This window comes from Adiantum capillus-veneris, chromosome 28 (genome assembly GCF_014529385.1).
Source record: "Adiantum capillus-veneris isolate H3 chromosome 28, ASM1452938v2, whole genome shotgun sequence".
NCBI lineage: Eukaryota > Viridiplantae > Streptophyta > Polypodiopsida > Polypodiales > Pteridaceae > Adiantum > Adiantum capillus-veneris.
Window position 1 is genome coordinate 32,131,418 of NC_140958.1, and position 23,307 is coordinate 32,154,724.

At 47.0% G+C, this 23,307-nt stretch overlaps 1 protein-coding gene across 4 annotated transcripts in view; it reads left to right on the forward strand.

Moving 5' to 3' along the window:
- The window catches only part of ATGRIP (Golgi-localized GRIP domain-containing protein), a 172,719-nt gene that overhangs the window by 66,598 nt on the left and 82,814 nt on the right, over positions 1-23,307 (forward strand). For all 4 annotated transcript variants that reach the window (XR_015187007.1, XM_086504852.1, XM_086504854.1 and 1 more), the window contains 2 exons: positions 14,780-14,873; positions 16,972-17,058. Coding sequence is in view for 3 of the 4 variants with exons in the window: in XM_086504852.1 (XP_086360978.1) it covers positions 14,780-14,873; positions 16,972-17,058 (181 nt within the window). In the remaining variant the exon portion in view is untranslated. The remainder of the gene's footprint in view (positions 1-14,779; positions 14,874-16,971; positions 17,059-23,307) is intronic.

Genomic DNA, 23,307 nt, shown 5'->3' on the forward strand with positions numbered 1-23,307 from the left:
ATTCGAAGAATGAAGAGGAGCATAGGCGTCACTTGACCATTGTGTTCGAAGAGCTGCGCAGTCACAAGTTACTTGTCAATCCTAAGAAAAGTGAATTCTTCCTCGAAGAGATCCACTTTCTGGGCCACATAGTCTCAAAGGATGGTGTTAGAATGGATCCCGCAAAGGTCGAAGCTATCAAGACATGGCCAGACTTGAAGACTGTGCACGATGTCAGAAGCTTCTTGGGATTGTGTTCCTACTATAGAAGGTTTATCAAAAATTTTGCAGAGATAGCATCGCCTCTTCACGCATTGCAAAAGAAAGAGGTCACTTTTAGATGGACCCAAAAAGAGATTTCAGCTTTTAGTCTCTTAAAGGAAAAGTTGACTTCAGATCCAGTTATTGTTTTGCCAGATCTCAGGAAGTCATTTGTGGTCCAGTGTGACGCGTGTGGCAGTAGGATCGGAGGAGTGCTAATGCAAGATGGACGGGTAGTAGCCTATGAAAGCCGAATTTTGCAAGGGCCAGAGAGGACTATGCAAGTCTATGAGAAAGAGCTCTTGGCCGTGATTCATGCGCTTTCTAGCTGGAAGCACTACCTCTTAGGTGCTGATTTTGTTGTCCAAACAGATCATCAGACCTTGCGATACTTCTTGACACAGTCAAAGTTATCCGAAAAGCATATGCGATGGGCAAGCATTCTTTCCATGTTCCACTTCCAGATTATGCATGTGGAAGGCAAGAAGAATGTTGTGGCTGATGCGTTATCAAGAAAGCCACAAATTTCAGCTGTGTCAATTCCTTATCATCATGAGTTAGATGACATGAAGGAACAGTATACTGCTGATGAAGATTTTGCAAGGATCTTTGAACAGTTACAAGAGGGGCAACATCACGAGCACTACCTCCTCAGAGATGGTTTTATGATGATGCATGGCAGACTTTGTGTCACTAGACCACTGCGACATAAGGTCATGGAAGAGAGTCATGTCCCACCGTATGCAGGGCATCGTGGCATTGATGCAACAGTTAAAGCGGTAGAGACGTTCTTCTATTGGCCTACCTTGAGGAGAGATGTGGATGCCTTTGTGCGAGCATGCATAGTTTGCGAAAAGGTCAAGTTTGACAGGCAAAAGGCACCAGGGTTGTTACAACCACTCCCGATTCCGGATAAGGCATGGGAAAGCATTGCTATGGACTTTATCTTTGATCTTCCAAGGACGCCAACAGGGAATGATGGTATATGGACCATTATCTGCAGGTTCAACAAGCAAGCCCATTTTATCCCTGTCAGGAAGAAGATAAAATCTGATCAGATGGCACGCTTGTTCATGTACAATGTGTTTAAGTACCATGGTATGCCACAATCGATTATCAGTGATCGTGATCCTCGCATGACCAGTTTGTTCTGGAGAGGATTGTTTGAGAACATGGGCACTACGCTCAAGTTTTCGTCTTCGTTTCATCCACAAAGTGATGGACAGTCAGAAGAGGCCAATTCTACTTTCTTAGATCTGCTGAAATGCTATGTGTCAGATAATAAGGGCAAGTGGGAACAGTATTTGCCTATGCTTGAGTATGCGTACAATAATACGGTGCATTCGTCTACGGGCAAAGCACCGTTTGAAATTGTTGAAGGCGGCAAAAAGGTTCCTCCCATTTTGCACACAAAGGACAAGATCTTTGAGGCAGATCGATATGTTGAGAACATGGATGAGATGTATAAGAAGATTAAAGTTGTCTTGGAGAAGACTCAAGCAAAACAGAAAAAGGGTGCTGATCGTCACCGTCGTGAATTGCTACTATCACCTGGTGATTGGGTTCTGCTAAGGTTCGAAAAGGCAAGGTTAAAGAAGATGAAGGGCAAGGAACGGCTGTTTCCTAAGCTCAGCATGCGTTACTATGGGCCTTTTCAAGTGCTTGACAAGATCAGCGATGTGGCTTACAGGCTGAAATTGCCTGATGCGTGGAAGATTCATAATGCGTTTCACGTGAGTCTTCTAAGACCCTTCGTGGGTGATGTGCCAGAAGATATGCCAGTTGAGGATCAGCCAGAAGTTGAGGAACTTGATGAGATCCTGGTACCTGAGCAAGTTTTGGCACATAAGGACAGAAAAGTTAAAGGACAAGTTGCAAGACGCTATTTGGTGAAGTTCAAGAACTATCCGCCTATGGATGCAAAGTGGATGGAAGAGCATGAACTGTCAGAGTCACCAAATGTATTGCAGCTTTACCTTGAAGCCTTTGGGTTACAGCCTACTTATGCCCCAACCCAACGTGTCCAAAGGAGGGGTAATAATAGAGCTAGTACATCAAATGTACATATGAATTCAGTGCCATAGATGGAAATGGCAAAAGTATGAAGGCAAAATTAAGTCATTTGTATCTATGTATGTTACGACCTCTCTTGTGGATACATGCGATGATAAAAGAGTGTTAATAGCACAAGATCATCAGTGGCGTGTATTTATTGTATGCAATCGAGGACGTTTGCGATTTCAAGAGGGGGGTATGTCACGAGGACGTGGCAGTTATTAACCATGTCACAGAGATGTGGCAACTGCTAACCTTGGTTGTTGGTTTCTTTCCAATGGGGTTTATTTTATTTGTTTTGAGACCCTCTTTTTGAAGTAGCAAACGGTCGACCACTTCAAACGCAGACGGGAAGTGGTCGGCACTGGAAATCGTATGGTAAGAGGATGTCTAGGCTCAGAGCAAGATCATATAGGTCCCCCCCTCGCACTTAGCAAGTTGGTGGATACTAGGAAGTGAACTCAATTAAGGCGTAAAGTCAAGGTGGGACTACCAACAAAAAGTATCCGACAGTTGGGCCACATTGCACTTTTGGATGCGGTCCCAATGAGGATAGATGGTCAGAAGACCAGTGGGAACCCAACGGAAGCATCTCCTAAAATTTAGGGAACTGCTATTTTGGGCCGTGAAATGTGTTCGCGTCATTACCTCCGGTATGACTAGGGGAACATTTTATATCTCTGCCGCGAAGTCAACTGACGCGTCGGTTGGGATATTTTTAAGCGGCGAACCTGAAACGGGAAAATGCTTGAAAATGCGCCAAGTGTTACATTTTCGTGAACTTTCCTCTTGCAGAAAAATGGGCGCTGATTTTTAAGCTGGGAGAGGCCTCATTTGCAACCTGTCACAGGTTAAGAGCTATGGAGTGCTTCCTTTCCCTCTCATGTACAGTGTGGTGCTAGGAGTGATGCCCTGCACACTACACACTGCTCTCTCTCTCCCCTACGTGCAGTTATGTGATGCCCCACAAGAGGGCTACTCATTTGACTGATGTACAGTTGTGTGGGTTCATGCTTTTGTGCTGAGGCAAGAGCCTCCTTGAGTAGGAACAGGGGTAGCTAGCTGCTGCTCCAAAGCAGGCACTGGTGAGGGTCATAACCTCACCGTACAGGTGCAAAATCAGCGCTGTGTATGCGCTGTAATTTCACTGTTTTTCAGCCATACGGACGCCAGGATCATTGGGAATCGTGCCCCACTGGCAGAGGACAGTTAGGGGACTGCTTGGGGCTGAAAACAGGGCAAAAACCAGTAAATACAGCGTGCTGAATTTACTGTTTTTGGACAGGAATCAGAGGGTATACGACAGTGCAAGCGAGTTCCAGCAGGGGAATTGGTTTCGCGCAAGTTTTGGGGTTGTTATGCTGCCGAAATTTGGCCAAATCAAATGGTATCTAGGTGGATACACGTGAAGGATTTTGAGGACCTTACCTTGTAATTAACCCTCCTAAAGAATAAAGAAATACCGAAAGGGGCGCCAATTTTGGGGCCTACGGGTTGTCGGCGTCTGCTCGGAGCATTCTAGCATCCGAGCCGTGTGTGTATTCAAGTGTTAACTCCCGTCGCAGGTTCTCTTTGCAAAGTGCTCTGTGTGTGTGTATAAAGTAAAGAATTTTGGGTGAAAGCCAACGCCTACCGCCCTACGGGCCGGTTTCACGTGCTCTGGGGTGTCTATGGCTCCAACAACCTCTGCTTGCTGTAGTGTGACCCTGCTTGGAGTGGTGATGGATGGATTTGAGGCGAATATATGAAAGAAGTCAGTGAGCTGTGATTGTCGCCATCCAACGGTCGCCCTTTGTTGGTGTGGGTGATTGGAGGAGAGTCTCCCTTTGTCTCTGAATCTTTGGTAAGAAGTGACCTAGTTGTATTTGGTCTCTTGACTCCAATAGCATTCTTAAGGGTGGGTTGTCCTTTGAAAACGGCACATATCGGCCCAGTATGCTCTCATATGCTGGACATCTACATACATAGCGGTCCTCATTCTCCATCCTACCTGCACATACCCTGCATGTCCTCCGGCCTTTGTGAATCTGTTGTCACTTGTACATCTAACTTTACGTGCATGTGGACCAAGCTGTAATGCCTACCTCTAGGGTTTAGGACAGCCTAGGAAGTGTTCTAGCAACCTTTGTGAGCTTGTTCACAGGATGTGCATGTCTAGGCACTTTAATTAGTTGCATACCCTCTAATTGCATAGGAGGATCTGCCAGTGTTTGCTCAGTGTAGGCACTAGGGAGTGTTCACATGTATGATATCAGTTCTAGAATAGCCTAGGTATTAGTGCATATGCAGCCCCTCTAATAAGTGACTTCGTGGGGTGTCTTCCCAGCTATTGCTCGACAGTGTATTTTTTTTGGGACAGACCCTAAGATTTTTGCTCAACTGTTTGGTGATAAACTAAAAGTTTTGGAGAAAAATTGTCAATTTTTTTTCAAGGCTTATAATAGCATTAGAAACAAAATTAGCTTCTCAAACACTATTTAAGTCAAAATGATTAATACGTTGTGGTATGATTTTCATTTATAAGAGGTAATTTTCTAAATCTTAGCATATTTTTTCTAATTTACAATATGTTCTCTAGATAAAACATTACAAATTGGCTCTAAAAGTTTATACATCTTACCTAATGCTCATATTTTTGGCGATAATATATAAAATTTTACTCCTAGTTATAGCCAAGATCCAGGGTTCAAATTGTGCTTTTAGCCAAATTAGCGATATTTAGCCAAAAAAAAATACACTGTTGCTCGACCCACCCCCAATTGCAGTATAAAGGAGAGCTTGAGGCTCTCCCCTTTGATAAGTTTTGTATTGTATTTCAGGGGCACATAGCACCCTAGCACCCTTCAGCATCCCTAGCGTTTTCTTCTCCATCAGCACCCTCAGCTTACTGCCGTTTTTCAGCAGCAGATCAGCACCTCTTTAGCCTTGTGTTCTCAGCCCCTATCATCCGCAACATCAGTGTTTTGCAGATCAACCATCAACATTGGCGTTTTTGGAGCAGAGCAGCCATTAGCAGATTTCGGCCCTCAGATCAGTCAGCGTTTCCAGTTTTCGGCCATAGCCTTTTGGTGCCATTGTAGATCCAAGTGAGATTAGCCCTAGCATTTTCAGATTTCAGCCCTTAGCCTCTCAAATCCAAGCATTTAGTGCATGATCCCATCAACATCTCAGTATGTAGATCCATTGTATCAGCATTTGTGCAATCTAAAGCAAATACCACTCTAGCAATAGAGTGCGGGGCTCTTAGAGGGGGTTTGGGACCCCATATGGTGTTAGTTCTTTCTCTCTCTCTCTCTCTCTCTCTCTCTCTCTCTCTCTCTCTCTCTATGAGCAAGCTAGGTACATGTGGGTGAGATTGAGAGCAAAGACTGGCAGATATCTTTACATTGCCATTTGCTACTTCCCCCCGAGTACGTCAGTACATGCACCACCCAGAGGACAGTCCCCCTTCTCTATTTTGGATGATGACATATGGAAATTCTCTAGAGATGGCGACATTATCATTCTAGGGGACTTAAATGCTAGGACTGCCCATCATCAGACAGTATTTTATGATACTTCAGAGGAGATGCTGAGAGCAGAGTTACCGGGGAACGCCCCCTAGCCCCCATTCTGGCGTTCCGGGGGGGCAGTTCCCTTCCCGAACGTTCCGAAATGTCCCGGAACGTGTGACATTCCGGGTGGCCAGTGCAAACCGGAACGGCCGTTCTGGAACGCCCCAGAAACGTTTCGGAATGCCCCTGGAACGGCCAACGGCTACAAACAAATTTGGCAAAAATTGAAAAAATTGAAGTAAATGTTTGGGCTTCTTTTTGAAGTGTGCAAGGCCTCAAGGACTCATAAAATGCACCCCCCTCCCCCTTTCTCTCCACAAGCTAATCCTCAAGGCTCAAGCTCTCTCCCTCTCACACTCTCAAGATCTCTTCCTCTCAAGACTCACTCTCTCAAGGCTCAAGGCTTCAAGCCTTCAAGCTCTCTTCCTCTCCCTCCCACTCTCTCAAATCTCTACCTCTCCCTCTCACTCTCTCGAGTCTCTCCCTCTCTCTCTCTCTCTCTCTCTCTCTCTCATCATCTAGTCATAGCAAGGTTGAATGGTCTTCAAAACGAGTTTTTTGTGAGTATTAGAGTCAAAGCACTCTAATACTCCTTGTATTTGAACACAAGGAGATAAAAAATGCACTATTTGGGTGTTTTTTATACCTCCCGTTCCGCGCCGTTCCCATTCCGGACCCCTAGCCGTTCCCTTGTTCCGCGGGGATCTCGTCGCCGTTCCCGTTCCGCGTTCCGGGTAACTATGGTTGAGAGAGCTGGATATTGCAGAGACGGGCCTATCCAGAATATCACAGGATGGGGAACATACTGAGTATGGACGGCACTTGATAGACATGGGGACTGCACATGGATTGGCCATCTTGAATGGCCTACAGAGGTTTCCCGCTGCGGGAGGCTTCACATGCTTTCCACACGGACATAGAGCCAGCACGGTAGATTATGTCATGGCACAGCCGAGCCTCATATCTAGTATACAGAATCTCATAGTTGGGCCTATAGACCTGTTGGGGTGGCAGTGGATCATGCTATTGTGTCGTTGACCATCTCTTTCCAGTTTAATGTAGCACACATTCCACGGGTAGCAGCCTCTACTCGCTACACCTTCACGCGGGATACGGACTCGATATACATAGACGGGATTTACAGACGCCTATCCACTGAGGAGCCGGGGCGACTTCTGGAGGAGCTTACTATTATACTGACACAAACATTACACGATGCTGCAGTAGAGGCACACCTGCACGCACAGCCTGAGTAGAGACGTCGGTCTGGGAGCATGCCTCAGAACAGCTGGTATGATGAGGAATGCCGCCAGACTAGAGCTAGACTTCAGAGGGAAGTGTTTTGGGGGGACAACACTCACAGATAGTCATAGATTGACTTCTGATGCCTAGTGCAACGGAAGAAGAGGGCATTTTTGGCTCGACTAGAGCAGGTTCTATACCAGCTATTCTTGAGTCAGGACTCACGTGAGGCATGGCGGCTCTTTCATGAGCAGCCCCCCCCCCGGCCATTACCTCTACAGAGACCTGGGGTCAGTACGCATCATCTTTGTACACAGTTTCTAGACAGCAGCCCTTTCCCGACCCCCCGATCCATGCCCACACACATGTGCTTTTTTCACTGCTGAGATGGTGAAGAAGGCCATTGACAGGATGAGGACTGGGAGAGCATATGATCATGATGGCTTAGTGGCTGAGCATTTCATGCATGCCAGAGATCTACTAGCAGAGCTTCTAGCAGTTATGTTTAACCGTGCCATGTGTGAGGGCTTGCCTGATACTTGGAGCCTTTCTACAATCGTACCTATCTTCAAGTCAGGAGACCCTATGGAGCTTCGGAATTATCGCACTATCATGATTGGACACACATTGGCACGGTTGTACGCATCCATTCTCGAGCAGCAGCTGAGTAGATGGGCAGAGAGGGAGGGCAGGCAGGGTTTAGGAGAGGTTTTTCTACTCTTGACCATATCTTGACACTCAGGGCCATCATCGAGGAGGGCAGATCCCATGGGAGACGGATCTATTGTAGCTTTGTGGACTTCCGCAAAGCATTTGAGCAGAGCTAGCTGCCCCCCCACTAGTAGTTGAGGTGCTCACCAGATTTGTTTCCTTCATACACCGCTTGTGGGAATTCCCGAGAGACAGATACACCCACCTTGCACTTGAGTCCTCTCGATAGTTAGTCAGGCAGGGAGACACAACATGTTGGTATGGGGAGATGATGTCATGGTTCCAGGCACATGGGTTCAGTATAGATAGATTGCCCCCCTTCCAGTACTCACTGGATGCACTCTCTGTGACTCTCACACAGTGCGAGACCACCAGGCTCATCCTCCATGACCTGAAGGCTGACTTAGCTAGACTCCAGGAGGACATGGGTACAGCCAGCACAGGAGCTGGGCACAAAGAAGGCTTTCTACAAAGAGCATCTTCTCCAGCTTACGACAGACGGTTTTGTGATGAGGCCCAGATACATGGACACCCACTTGTCTCATGGGATACGGTGTGCTATTGGCCAGATATGCACATCTTCACACACCAGCTGCGGATCGAGACTCGGAGATACAGCGGGGTGCCAACAGAGGCCTGGAATGCACCCTGTGTGACATGGAGCCTGAGACAGAGTTACACTACACATGCCAGTGCCCCGTCTACTACGAGATACGAGGCCGCTTCCACTGCTTGTTCAGAGAGGGCTTTGGACGACTCTCCAGAGTCATGAGGTACGAGGATTAGAGATGCCTGCGTTTGTTTCTGCTCGAGCTGCGCAGACACAGAGAGAGCCTGATGAGAGGAGAGGCTAGCCAGTCTCAAAGACACATCACAGACTTCTTTAGAGCAGACACTGGACACCCAAAGGAGCTACTACCACAACAGATCTTGTCGCCTCACACGAGAGGCACACTGATTGATCGAGCGACTGAGCTGGAGAGATCCAGACGCCCACGAATGTGGAGGACTACACAGCATCGACGGAGGCTACATCGGAGGATTCGGATCACTTTGGCCCGACATGCACGACGCCCGGTCAGACTACTGTCCATGGAGGAGATTGATGAGATCCGCCAGCGACGGATGCTAGATTTCTTGTGACTTTTGATGTAGTTATCCCAGCTAGCTGCTTAGTTCACACCTACCAGTTTAGGATCCCATAGTACTTTTATTTTATCATTTTATCATTTTGTCATGTCATTTTGTTACTCTGACTTTGTATCTGATTCACCACATTGTAACACTCTGGTCTCATAGGGTCATTTTGGCCTTTTGAAGACGTTAATATAACATTTCATTTCATTTCATTTCATCTCTCTCTCTCTCTCTCTCTCTCTCTCTCTCTCTCTCTCTCTCTCTCTCTCTCTCTCTCTCTCTCTCTCTCTCTCTCTCTCTCTCTCTCTGCTTCAGCGAAACCCTAAGACCCACACACCTTGTGTCCCTCCCAGAATCAAGGGCGGCCTGTGGAGGGGGGTTAAGCCTCCAAGCTCGCCTGCAACAACCACAGAACCAAAGCCAAGCATAAGTTTTCAGAACTGCAGTGCTCTCAACTTTTCTACCTGGGGCTCAACGACCTGCTCGCGCTGCAGCTCTCTCGACTTGGAGCTCTCCCGCTCTCCCAACCTACTTCGTCTAACGCTGCGAGGACTCGCGGGTCTCTCTCTCTCTCTCTCTCTCTCTCTCTCTCTCTCTCTCTCTCTCTCTCTCTCTCTCTCTCTCCCCAGAGGCACACTGATCGACCGAGCGACTGAGCTGGGGAGATCCAGACGTCCACAACTGCGGAGGACTACACAGCATCGACGGAGGCTGCATCAGAGGATTCAGATCACTTTGGCTCGACATGCAATACGCCCAGTCAGACTACTGACCATGGAGGAGATTGATGAGATCCGCTAGCGACCGATGCTGGATCTCTTGTGATCTAGCTATCCCAGCTAGCTGCTTAGTTCACACCTAGAAGTTTAGGCTTCCATAGTATTTTATTTTGTCAGTTGTCATTTCATTTTTGTCATCTTGTTACTCTGGCTTTGTATCAGATCCACGACATTGTAACTTTCTGGTCTCATTGGTCACTTTGGCCTTTTGAAGACGTTAATATAACATTTCTCTCTCTCTCTCTCTCTCTCTCTCTCTCTCTCTCTCTCTCTCAATCCAGCCTGTGGTCTCGCTCTACCTCAGCTTCATCATAAGTCTCTGTTCTCGCGCCCGTTGAAGCTTCATTGTAAGCTTATGATCTCGCATCCTCTCAAGCCCATGGTCCACTAACGCCAGCAACACCCAACACAAATAGTGGATTTCTCCACTCCAAATAGGATATGGCTACCAAGGCAAGGACACCATTCCCAAAGACACCCACAGGAACACGGCCAAGTTTTGCCACTGTTGTAGCGGCCCCGAGCAAATGTGACCGCATCGAACAACTACAAACAGCCCTAGATAGAGTTATTGAAGAAAATCATGACCTCAAGGATCGCCTTAAGAAACTCGAGGCATGATTTGATTCTATGGTAGATCTCACTACCGACAAGGTGGAGCAAGTTGAAGAAAAGATCATCGAAGCTCACTTGGCAACACACGACATCACCAAGAAGATTGACATCAAGATACAAAACGGTCTTGCAAGAGCGTCCGCTGCAAGAATCCCTTTGCCACAAGGCCCGGATTGGGGGACTTCCCTCCCCATGGTGCACTGATGAGGACACCCTAGAAGAAGCCATCATCAAGCTCAATGATATCCTTCAACCAGTTCACATGAAGACGGAAGCCATCTCTTGGATCAATGATACACATAGGACAGTAAAACCTACGCAATGTATCCTCACCTTCAAGGACAAAGAAGAGCGATTGCGGTTGCTACGCCAATCTCGCCTCCTCAAGAGACAACCTTTGGATCGCCGAAGAATTAACTATGAATCAACTAAAGACAAAAGCAAGCGAGCTCAAGAAGATGCACGAAGCCCGCAAACAAGGCAAATTGGTAGTCTATCAAGGTGGCAAAGCCGTCATTCAAGAGTTTCGAGCTCCTAAACCGGCTTCCCCCTCATCCAACCCCTCTTAGTTTTTATTATTTTCCTTCCTTTTGGCCAATGGACCCTTAGTCCTTAACTGATATGTACCCAACGCCTCCATTTGAAAGCACCGTTGTACTCTTTTGTCTTTTGGTTCCATAGGTTATATATGACCTCCGTGGACGATCATTCAATCTCTCTCTCTCTCTCTCTCTCTCTCTGAGCTACTACCATAGCATATCTTGTCGCCTCACATCAGAGGCACACTAATTGATCGAGCGACTAAGCTGGGGAGATCCAGACGCCCACGACTGCGGAGGACTACACAACATTAACGAAGGCTACATCAGAGGATTCGGATCACTTTCGTCGGACATGCACGACGCCCGGTAAGAGACTGCTGACCATGGAGGAGATTGATGAGATACGCCAGCGACCGATGCTTGATCTCTTGTGACTTGTGATTTAGCTATCCCAGCTAGCTGCTTAGGTCACACCTACCAATTTAGGATCCCATAGTACTTTTATTTTATCAAATTTTTTTCATTTTGTCATTTCATTTTGTTACTCTGACTTTGTAGCAGATTCACCACATTGTAACGCTCTGGTCTCATAGGTCATTTTGGCCTTTTGAAGACGTTAATATAACATTTCATTTCATTTCATCTCTCTCTCTCTCTCTCTCTCTCTCTCTCTCTCTCTCTCTCTCTCTCTTTGTGTGTCTATTGCACACCTCTCTCATTAAGTAAAAAGGAACCCTGTGTACGTACTAAGCACTCGTCCTGAGCTATCAGCATCAACGCTTCCGCTTCACTTAACATCTGTGCTACCCGCCCAACCTCAACCTCTAGTCTTTGAGGCGAGACCTTGGGATGTCCAATCGCGATTCGTGACTCTAACGATATGTGGCATAAATGTGTTAATGTTTTGTGGCTGTTGGATGAAGCCATCCTCTAAAATAATCATGAAGCGGTTTGTTTTATACAACATCGTCAATGGAAGAGGGTGTCTAGGTGTAATCCATGTCTCTTGGAAGTATATTGTTTGAGGATCTGGTTCCTCTCACTATGTGAGAGGCGTATAAATGGTGAGTCTCGGTCGTTTTGAAAAGGTGGGAGCGGTTCTATATCCAGTCGATGTGTACTGAACGATTGTGCCATTTGTGCATACCATCTCTTGCCATTTGCTAGCTCTGCCATTTTTCTAGATGCCTCAAGATCTTTGTATGAAAGTCTGGTTTGCGGGATGAAATATACTAGATGCCTCAATTTTTGGATGAAATATAGTGTTTTAAAGAGAGCCTCCACTAACATGGGTGGTGTTGCCATCCCCTCTTTGATAGTGTCATGTGAGATGGAGGGTTTTCTACGAATGATGTGGGAGATCATCATCACTTGTGGTCTCTCAATTTGTGTCCACCATGAGAGTGTAAGTCCGAGAGCCCAAATTGCTGATGCATACATCATGCAACACTCTTTTTCAGGCTCTCCAACAGATCCAATCCTCATGCTTACATCATTGGGATATAGTTTGGGCACTCTACAGATGGTTCCAGATATTGTCCATCAGCCTGAGTTCTATGCAATTTTTACTACGATCTATAGCATCACTTTATGGAACATGTTGAAGGCTCGCTGTGCTCACATTCTTGGCTCAAAGTCTTCCCCAACATCAACCACTTTGGCAGCTATTTGGAGTGAGCTTCGGCATACTTTTCACAGTCAGTGGGATACTTAGCGGGCTTTTCTAGGGCAGTGGAGAGGTGTAGACACTCTTTCCTCGTGACATGGGCGAGATCTTCAGTCCTTTTTAGTCTGGATCATGGACACACCACATGGCACTACGCACATCCCTAGTGATTCATTTTGCATTCTTCATACATGCCACCTTGATGTGCACATAGCACTAACATTGTACTCCCCATCTTGTACATCCTTTGTGTGAAGGGCCTTTCAGCATCTCGAGTGGTCTCTTTGTACACAGTATATGGCCACTTTTTTGTGCCAAAAAGAAAAAAAGAGATGGAGAGAGGTGAGAGTGATTGAGATAGAGAGTTAGATGAATGTGTGCTTGTGTGTAGTAGAGAGAGAGTGTGTTAAACCGCCCTCGGTATGAGAAGAAAGGATAGAGAGAGGGAGAGAAAGAGGGGGAGAATGAGAGAGTCGGTGGAGAGGGATGAAGAGAGTGTGAGAGTGTGTGGTGTGTGTGTACACGCAGATCCAAACCCTACTCCATGCAGGTCCCCCCCATGCCATGGGAGGCCCTCCAACTCTCGACGAACGAGAAGAGAGAAAGCTGGGCTGGCTGGTTGCTGCCATGCGAGCAGGAGAGAAAGAGGTTGTGGAAACCCGTGATGTTGTGTGGTCACCAGCATGTGGGACATAGAAACACGGTACGGGGAATGGGGTCAGGATGGCAAAAGTTAGGGAATGGGGTAGGGGCCCGGAACGGCAAAAGAAATTTTATTTTTCTCAATTTTTTTGAGCTACATGTATGTACCATATTGCTAAGAACAGTTTGAGCATTGATTTGCACCAAACAAGACAAGAAACATGCTCATAATAGCAAATTATGCCAATAAAACATCGATGGCGTGACGACGTACATGCCTCAAGGGCTCAAAATGGGAAGTGGTAAGAGGCCAAAAATGGCTAAAGCCTAACTAGGGAGGTGGTGAGTCCACAATGGCACGTCAAACCTGGAAGTGCTTGCCTCATGAGAGTAGATAGAGGCTTGAAGGAGAGAGAGGCTTACTGCTTCATGGAGAGTAGATAGAGGGAGCTTGAGAGAAATGAGAGGCTTGAATATTAATAGAGAGTCGACACTTGACAAACTAGAGTAGATAGACTCTAGACTCTAATCCCCTTCCATTGGTAGAGACCCTATTTTATTCCCCTTTTGTATAGAAGAGGGAGCTTGAGAGGGAGTAGAGGGGGCTTGACTCTTGAGTCCTGAACCTTGAGAGCTTGATGCTTGAGAGAGTAAGAGGGAGCTTGAGAGCTTGCCGCCAAGGCCCAAGTGAGCTTGCAAGTGAGGCTTGAGCTAAAGCATAATGATAAGTAAGAAGTAAGACTCAAGAGCATGAGGCTTTGAGCAATGCATTGAGGAGGCCCCCTTTTAAAGGCCTCCAAAACACCTCCCAAAAGAGCCCCTGAACAATGTGTAAAAGGGCCCTAAAGCCCCCAAAAAGCGGCCATTTTCTACCATTGGATTTTTATAAAAACTGGCCATTGGCTGTTTCTCCCCCCCGCTCCTAACCGGCTGCCGTTCGGAACAGCCAACCTTGTGACTGGCCGGCAAAAGCCATCCCCGTCCGTTCCCTGCTGTCCCCTTCCGTCCCTTTTCCCATCCCTCCGTTCCCCGTTCCCCTGTTTCTATGATGTGGGAGAGAACAAGAGAGAAGATGAGACTGCGTGTTTTCGGTGGCATGCAAAACGACAGGGAACATGGCCACCTTAACATTCATATTTTAAAATAAATTTTTGCCCCACAAGGGTGCTTCTTGTGTGAGAGAGAGAGAGGTGGGGGGGGGGCAAATTTTGGAAAGCAACCCTCACAAGCATATCTCTTTTTCGGCAATCATAGAGAGATCGTTGAAGAGAAGGATCCATGCCAAGAAAATATAGTCATTAGAGACGATGGACGTTCAGCAACCACAAATGGTCCAAAGGGCTACATATCCCAACCAAAGGATGAGAGTGATGTAACCAGTCATTTAACCTCTTTCTCTTTAGGAACATTAAGAAGCGCTTTGTATGCGGAGATTCACTCACAAGCATGCTTCACGACTAGGAACGTCTACTGCCAGTTAAACCTACACGGTAAGCTTGATATACATTCATCGTATCCATGCATGCACTATAAAAGCACCTTATTGAAGTGCTCTTCATAGAGAGGTGGTTTTTTGTCATCCTTTTTTTTTCCCAGACAAAAAGAGGTTATTGAAGATCTTCAACAAAAACTGGAAGCATTAGAGGAGGAACATAAGGAAGCACACCGTGTTGCTTCAGAAAAAGAACAGGTGGCTTGCGTTTATTAAATTGTTATTCTTACTTGCTTTTACATTAAAGTATTCAATTGGGATTGTTTGATGGCTAGTTTTTTCTCTCTTTTGAAGCTGCTTGAATATAGGTGCTAATGTCATGGTAACTTGTTAGGTTTTTGTTTTTTGTGTAGAGCTACCTTAGATACCAATCACTCTGCTATGCACCTAATCTATATATGTCGTGCAACATTTATAGTGTATGAAGGAATGGAGGTAGGAACTATGGACATAGCAGCACACGCCTATCTTCCTTGGCATAACAATTAGGGGCAGGGTTTTTTGATGTATGGAGTTTTTGCTTCAGTGCTTACAGTTAACATGTTGTAAATAGACCTTGGGACATGGAGTTTATCTGTTATCTCCCACTGGAGTGGATGGGATGGAGCATGTTGACAAATCCACCAAACATGTTCACTTCGTGTTTATGAATGAAAAGGGCTAGACCGGATCACATTGCTCAAGTTGCTCTTGGCATTTGTATTCAAGTACAATTGTATGCTGACATTGATTGTGTTACTTGAGATCCTTGTATGGCTTGCTTGTTTTTGCGTGTGCTATTTGAAAATTGGGGACTATTTGAAGTTTCCAGTCACTGAATTTTAGAGAGGGTGATTGGGTGTCGGCGGAATTTGAGAAGGAATGACTGGGAAATATGGGGGTTGAGCATGCACTAATGATGGTCCTGATAAAATTACTGCACTGAGAGGATCATTAAAGTATCTTTTTGGGTTGCAATTTTCAATCGATTGAGAGGATCATTAAAGCACCTTTTAGGTTGCAATTGCCAGCTCATTAAAAGATTTATGACGTGTTTCATGTATAATGTGAGTCTCCTTCGGCCTTTAAAAGGGAGTTTCCAAAGGTTTCAGTTTATGATGTATGCCTAAAGTTGAAGAAATTCAAGGGAATTTTTTAGGTAGGCCAGGTTCTGGAACAGGAAGGGAGAAAGGTAGAAGAGATGATGTTTCCCAGGGGCCCTTGGTACATAGATGGTAGTAGTACAGTCAGATATGTTCTGCCAAAAAAGGATGATTTGTAGTTACTTGGTGAAGCTTAACAAGCGACCATCATTAGGCGCGAGGTGATTGGACGAGGGTAATGTGGCTGATAGCACTCAGCTGGTGAATTTCTACTTGGAGGTCTTTTATTTGGAGTCTTACCATCGAGAGAGCTCAAGCATGGTCAATAGTTGAGTGTGATGTGCATTAGAGGTGAGCCATTCCACCTTCTTGTTAGCAAATTAATAGGATTAAGAAGCATGGAATACTGCATGCCTGTATAAGAAGCAACATTCCATGCTGTTTAGTAAAAGAAGCATGTTAAAGGGTCTTTATCATCACGGTTGTGTACCTGAGTCAGTCTGTGTGCTACAGAATTGTATGCTCCCTCATCCTGAACCAGGCCACCTGTAATCTGATAGGTAGGGAAACTGCACCAGACTTCCGTCACAAAAACTTGCAGCATCAAAAACTGAAAAAAGAACTTCAAAACAGCAGCACTTTCCACAAAAGGTGTAGTCCCTCTCGGAAAAGTAATACCCCCAAAACTGGTGCCCTCACAAGTGCATTTACCTCAACCACATTTGAGGGAGTCACACACACACATTGTGCACATGTAGTGATAGGCAGGGATGGGCCTAATGGGGTGGTCTTTGGGGGGCGGGGGTGCTTTCGAAGTTCGGTCTTATAAGGGTGGTGGTGGCAGCTCTGGACTCTTATACAGCTGTGAGGCTATCAATTGGAGTGTGTGGATAGCCTCTTGTAGTGGGTTTTGAGGCAGCTCCAGAGTGCAGTAGTTTCCAATCTTTTTCAGCCACTAAACAAATACCTTTGTTTCACATCTGAGATATCTGTGAGGCTCTTAAATATGCATCATATAAGCTTGTTGTATGTAATGGCAACTCACCAATGCACTACTGTCAATTTTTGGGTTGTTGGCAGAGATTAAGTTTTGTTTTTTTAAGATCTTTATGTCTATATAAATGCAATTTGCACGTTCAAGTCTATGTAATCTTCTTTTTTTTCCTGCTTCCTCTGTAAATGGTCAGTGATCTTTTGGTGCTTACCATGATCAGGTAGTCAATGAACTCACAGATAAAATGATGGAGATGGAGAAAAATCAAGGCATTTTAATTGCTGACCAGATTTCTAAACACCAGAAGGTTGCATCCTCTTCCCATGAATTTTTGTATTTGTTTATTGTGCATGAGGGTGTGCACATGCTTGTGCCCACTGACCCACACATGCATGTGTACACACTTTCTTTTTGTTGTAAATCTTGATTGTATTTACAAGTGGGAAATCTCAAACGGAGGAAAACGCACACTATAGAAGGGGTACAAAAGATGAAGCTTTAGAAGGCTTCGAAAACTAGAAACAATCGAAGTAAATCCTATAAGCTTCAAGGGAGATGGCCCCCACATCATGAGCAAAGTGAAGTGCTTGTCCAAGCGAAAATTTGAAGCAAGGCAAAGGGTAATTTTTCATGGCATAACATCTGAGAGTTATGTTGGTGCCATATGGTCTACATAACCCAAAATTTGACCCAACTGAAGAAGACCTCAAACAAAGACTGTGGTGGCTGGAGGACTCAACTGTCCCTGAAAGATTCCGGAGGGGAAAAGAAGGTGCAGAGCAGAGGACACTTGCCTGATGAAAGACCGGGAGCAGCAGCAATCCCAAAGCAAATGTGTCACAGTCTTGTCAGCCCCATGACATCGCACACAACGAGAGGAGGCCATTGGTCGCACATGCAACAAAGTACCAACCGGTAACGCACCCACCATACATTGTCATAAGAAAATGCGCTCTTTGAGAGGTAGATGGTTCTGTCAAATGCGAGATAGCGTCCTTTGCCACCACAATTGAGACTTGAAGAGTGACCACAACTGATTTTTGTGAGACACAATCCATGCATGAGACTGTAGCAAAGCATAAACTGACTGTGCCCATATGCAGTCCAACCTAGCATGGACAAGATTCCAATCTGAACGTCGGGAGTCCGCAAGCAATGGAGGCACTGGGGAAACACCAGCAAGCAACCGCTGAATTTGCTGCCACAAATGTCAATAATGAGGTCCCAGCTCATAGCGAAAGGCTGCAATAGAAAAGGAGAGGACCTGCTGTGTGTCATCCACCACTTGATCAACCTAGGATACCCCTTTTGCAAAAGAAAGTATGCTCGTCGAGGAGAGTATTGAACCAAAGTGAGAGAACACCTTAATGAATGCTCTCCAACCGGAGGGAATTATCTTGCAGGGATTGTCGACCATGCCATGACAAATGTGAGGTGATAGTCTTCTAATCAGCAACTACGGACGAAACGATCGGACATCCCGGAATATGGCCGTGCGCACGTACACACACACACACACACACGGAGTACGTACTCACTTAAGTACACAATACATTGAATAGGTTTTAACTTATGTAGAAAAAAAACCTACCCATACTTACAAGCGTGTAAGAAAAGTCCAAGTTCATAGTGAACAAAGGAATAGTCAAAACACATCTGAAAATGGGCGTACAATGATGGGTCAATCTCTTGTAGAGACAGAGAATCATAAAGAGACTTCTACAAAGGTAATCTGAGAAAGAAAAGGTCACCACAAACCAATTTCTCATTTGTCAGTACCGGAGCCAATAAAAAAACAGTCATGTTTGAAAGCAGGAGAAAGATTGCCAAATAACGAAAAATGTTTCCCCAAAGACATAGAAGAGAAACTAGTGTGAAGAAACCTTGCTATATGATCCAACAAATTGCGAAAGGCAATACAATTCTATAATAAATGTAGAAACGTTTCAATAGATGCATCACAAACGTGACAAAGAGAGGATGTCACATGGTTCCTTGCCAAGAAAGACGCACCTGGAAGAATTGCAAGGAAGTAGTACCATAGACAAACCTGACATTTTAAAGGCATCTTACTGCTCCATATCATCATGAATCGTTTTCTCGACCACAACAAAGGCTTATGCATTCGACAAACGCTGTTTGCAATGTGCATAATCATGAACCCATTGTCCAGGAAGGAGGAAAGTGTAAATTGAATGCACAAAAATCTGAGGCGGAGACAAATGACCACAAGCAGGAGCGGCTTGATATAGGCTCCAATATACAATCTTTTGGTCTCATCTAGAGGAGGAATAAGCTCAAAAGATGACAAAAAATTCTGAATCTTTTGCCATAAAGGACGATAATGATAGCCCATGCGAAATTTAGCACAAAAGGTAGCACTTGACCTCTATCATCCAACACATCTTTAATGAAGTAAACACCTTTTTTTGCAACGAAATAATCCTTCTTAGGCTCTTGAACAGCTAATGGTTCATGAAAAACTCTACTCTAATTTTCACTTTCCAAACGAAGCGAATTAGAATTATTATTCAAACGTGGAGTCCAGTTAAGAAAGTGTTCAAGCTTTTTCCAAGCTAAATCAGCTTTGTAGCAAGTGGACAACCAACAATTTTGCCATCAAAATGACCAAAAACCGCTTCCCAATGCATGACCGTTGAATTGCCAAAAGATGTAGAAGACATCTTTTTTTTTTCCCAAGAAAAAGATCCTTCTATTAGTTAATGAAAACTGCCCATAGGGCTACATCCACCTCTGCAAGAGAGGGCTACAACAAGCATGATGGGGAGACTCTCCCAATGAAAAAACAGCATATATACAATGGGGCTAGATCAAGAAATGGGAGGAGGGAAGAGCCACACAGGTGGACAGTAGTGCCATATGAGCACCCCCTCGACCATGGTGTAGAAAGGCCCAGGGCGCCAGAGTCGAAGGAAAGCCTCGCGGCGCTCCCGCATGCGGTCGGAGCTGCCCTGTAGTCCCTCAAGCTGTCCTCTGAGAGTATGGATCAACTCTAGCCAAAAGTCACGAACAGTCTCTGCTGGTGGCACAGGGCGAGCCTCAAAGATGCGGAAACAACGGGCCCGCCAGATGAACCAAAGAGCTAGGCCGCTGATGAGCTCCCAGCACTCCTCTCTCTCACTGCACCACTCCTGTGGAGTAAGGTCTGTAGCAGGCTGGAGTGCAGGTCGCCCCCCCTTTATCACTATCATCCTGCTGGTGGAAGATAGCTCAAACTGTAGTGCCGGGCCCGTGAGGGTGGACCAAGCCGCTGCCCCCCAAGTGTACTGTCAAGCCGCGGAGAGGGCAGGCATCAGCCGAAGAACTCGTAGCCACACCTGCTGGGCCGAGGGACAGTCCCAAAGACAGTGACGCTGACTCTCCACCAACTGGTCACAGGCTGTACATGCGGCCGAGAGACCACTATGTACAAGCCAGCTCCCTACTGTTGTGGCTCTGTGTGCAACCAACCACTGGAACAAGGTGACGCGCCTCGGCTGTCTGGAGTCCCACAGCCTCTGCCAAAAAGCTGCCAAGAACTCAACTGTGAGACCCTCCTCCTGCCAATGACGTGCTGCAGCGGGGCGGGCCTCACTCTGTGCTGCAAGTATATGACGTCCAAGCCGAACAGTGTACTGAAAGAAAGGGACTCCTGGGCGGTCTGCAGAAGAGAATGGGTCCCTCCATAGCCACTCACCAGGATCCCACTGTACTCGTGCCAGTGGACAGCACTCCCAAGCCCATAGCCTCCAGTGTCCTATCTCAAGAGCTGCTGGGTCAGGGTCTATGATGCAAGTCCTCCCACAGATGCCCACAACTCGGATCCTCTGGAAACAACACTCTGCTATCTGCGGGGCCTCTACTGCAACTCTCTGTAGTCGTCCCCCACCCTGAAGCTCGAAGAACAGGGCTGGGACAGTCTCTGAGCAAGCCCTGACTGAAATGAGAACCTCCAGTCGTGTGAAGGCTCCCATCCACCGGGGTGCCACTGGCTTGAGAGGCGTGAGCCAGTCAGCTGGAACTGACTCTGAGATGTCCTGACACATGCTCTGAACCCCTCTCATGCCCTGTAGCTGGACAACCTGCACCTCCTCTGACAAACCTGTGAACTCTAGCCAGTCACCTTGAGAGCGCGCTGGACCTGCTGCCATGGGACCCCAAGAAACATGAGGCCTACTCCCAACCAAGTGGCCTCGTTGAGTGCTAACCATGGGGTTCCAGACAAGGGGCTGCCGTAGGCGCTCCTCCGTGCACGTCGGCTGTCTCTGCTCTAGGCCACGCCGTAATAGCTCCCAACAACGAAGCAGACTCACAGCGAATCGGTCCTCCAGTCTCCTGCTCAAACCAACTCGACGCAACTCTGTAAAGATCCATCTGGTCGAAGGTTGCCAAGGGCCTCCTGACTGAGGCACCCTGGCACGAAGCCTCTGCAACAAGAACTCCTTCCAGGGCTCCTCGCCTGGAAGAAGTCCTCTGACGACGAACTTCCCAAGAAGGGCTCTGCTCTGCTGTGCTGGATCAATGATCCCAAGCCCTCCCTGAGAACAAGGAAGTGTGATGACCGACCAAGCCACCTTGGCTCGGGCAATCTGAGTGTCACGACCTGACCAAAGGAAGTTCCTCATCAGACTCTCTACCTGGCTGATGCAGGAACTCGAGAAGATCCAGCAAGAAGTGATGTACCACATAGTTGCCAACAACACCTGGTTGGCAACTACTACTCTACCAGCCAGCGAAAGTCGTGCTGAGCTCCAGTGGAACAGCTTTCTCCTGATGGAGAGGAGAAGAGGAGCAATCTGCTGCTCGGGGGACAAATCCAAACCAACCTGACAACCCAAGTATCGAACTGCAGTCCTTGGGGGAATCCACCTGAAACCCTCTCCTGGCATCCACTCTGGCACAGGAGCACTGCCAATCGAGAAAGCCACTGTCTTTCTCCAGTTGAGCAATGCGCCCGATGCACAGCAGAAGGTCTCAAGAGCCTCCCCACACCTGTGTAAATTGGCCTCCTGGCCCTCTAAGTACAAGGCTGAGTCGTCGGCAAACTCAGCGTCCAGAAGCTCATCTCCCCGTATCGGGAGTGCTAAGCCCCTCAAACCAACCTGCTGTGACACCAAAAATCTGCTCATCGCCTCCGCATAGAACAGAAAGAGAAAGGGGGCAAGAGGACAACCCTGTCTGACCGATCGTGTGAGCATAAAGCGCTCTCCTCTACCTCCTGCCAAAAGCACCTGACTGTGAGCCTGTCTGTACAAAGCCGACACCCCTCTGATCCAAGCATCTGAAAAGCCCATCCTGCGAAGCGTGCCCTCTAGAAAGTCCCAGTCAACTCTGTCGTATGCCTTTTCAAAATCGAGAAGAAGAATCACAAGGTCCTCCCCACGGAGACGTGCCAGGGCAGAAGCCTCCCAGAAAGTGAAGATGTTGTCAAGGATACTGCGTTCCTTGACAAAACCTGTCTGAGTCCCATGTATAAGGCTCTCCAAAAGTGGCTGAATCCTCAAACTCAGAGCCTTGGCAAGAATTTTGTAGGTTGAGTTGAGGATGGTGATGGGGCGCCACTGTCGAAGCTCATCCAAGGAGCCACCCTCCTTTGGAATGAGGTAAATCAGGCCCTCACTCATGCTATCCGGCATCACTCTTGTGTGCAGAATGTACTGAAAGGCACTACAAAGATCTGGGCCAAGCAAGTCCCAGTACTCCAAGAAGAAGCTGGGAGTCAGCCCATCCTCACCTGGACAACTACCACGAGGAAGGGCCTTAAGAGCCGTGTGCAGCTCCTCAAGCTGAAGAGGTATCTCCAGCCTCTGGCGCATCTCCTCAGTCACAAGACAAGGCATCTGCGCCCAAACCTGCTCCCTGCATGCATCCTGTCTCTCTGACTGTGGCTCAGCCGTCAGTAGCTCACGGTAAAAGTCAGTAGCAACTGCACGCATATCCTCATGCTCACAAGCAACTGACCCATCGAGTCTCCTCAGCTGAGTGACCTTGGCATGCGAGTGCCCAGGTCCTACTGTCTCAAAAAAGGCACCTGTCACTCTGTCACCTACCTGAGTCCACTGAGATGCCTGTCGGTGAAAGGCAAACTCATGGCGCCTCTCCTCTGTGCAAACAAGCTCCTGTCGAGCCTATTGTAACTGCTCCTCCAACCATGGACTGTCTGGATGCTGCTCCTGCATCCTCTGTAGTGAAGCAATGCCTCGTCTGAGACGCTGCTCCTCCTCTCTCGCTGCGGCCTGTCGAGCCAAAGACTCCTGGAGAAAAAAGTGGCTAAGCTGAGCTAGGCCTAAGGCCACTCTGTCTGCCGGTAGAGCCTGGCTGTCCATGCCCTCTGTCCAAAGAGCCTCTACCCTCTCTCTGAGTGCTGTGTCCAACAAGACCCGCTCTGGGATGCGAAGCATCGTGCTCCCACTCCTCTGCCTGTCTGCCACTGTGAGGATCACTGGTGCATGGTCCGAGAAGGATGTCCCTGCCAGGATGCCCACTGATCCCCCCAAGTCACTGAAGTGGTCACTAGTGTAGAAGCGATCTATCCGCGATAGATTCACTCCTCCCA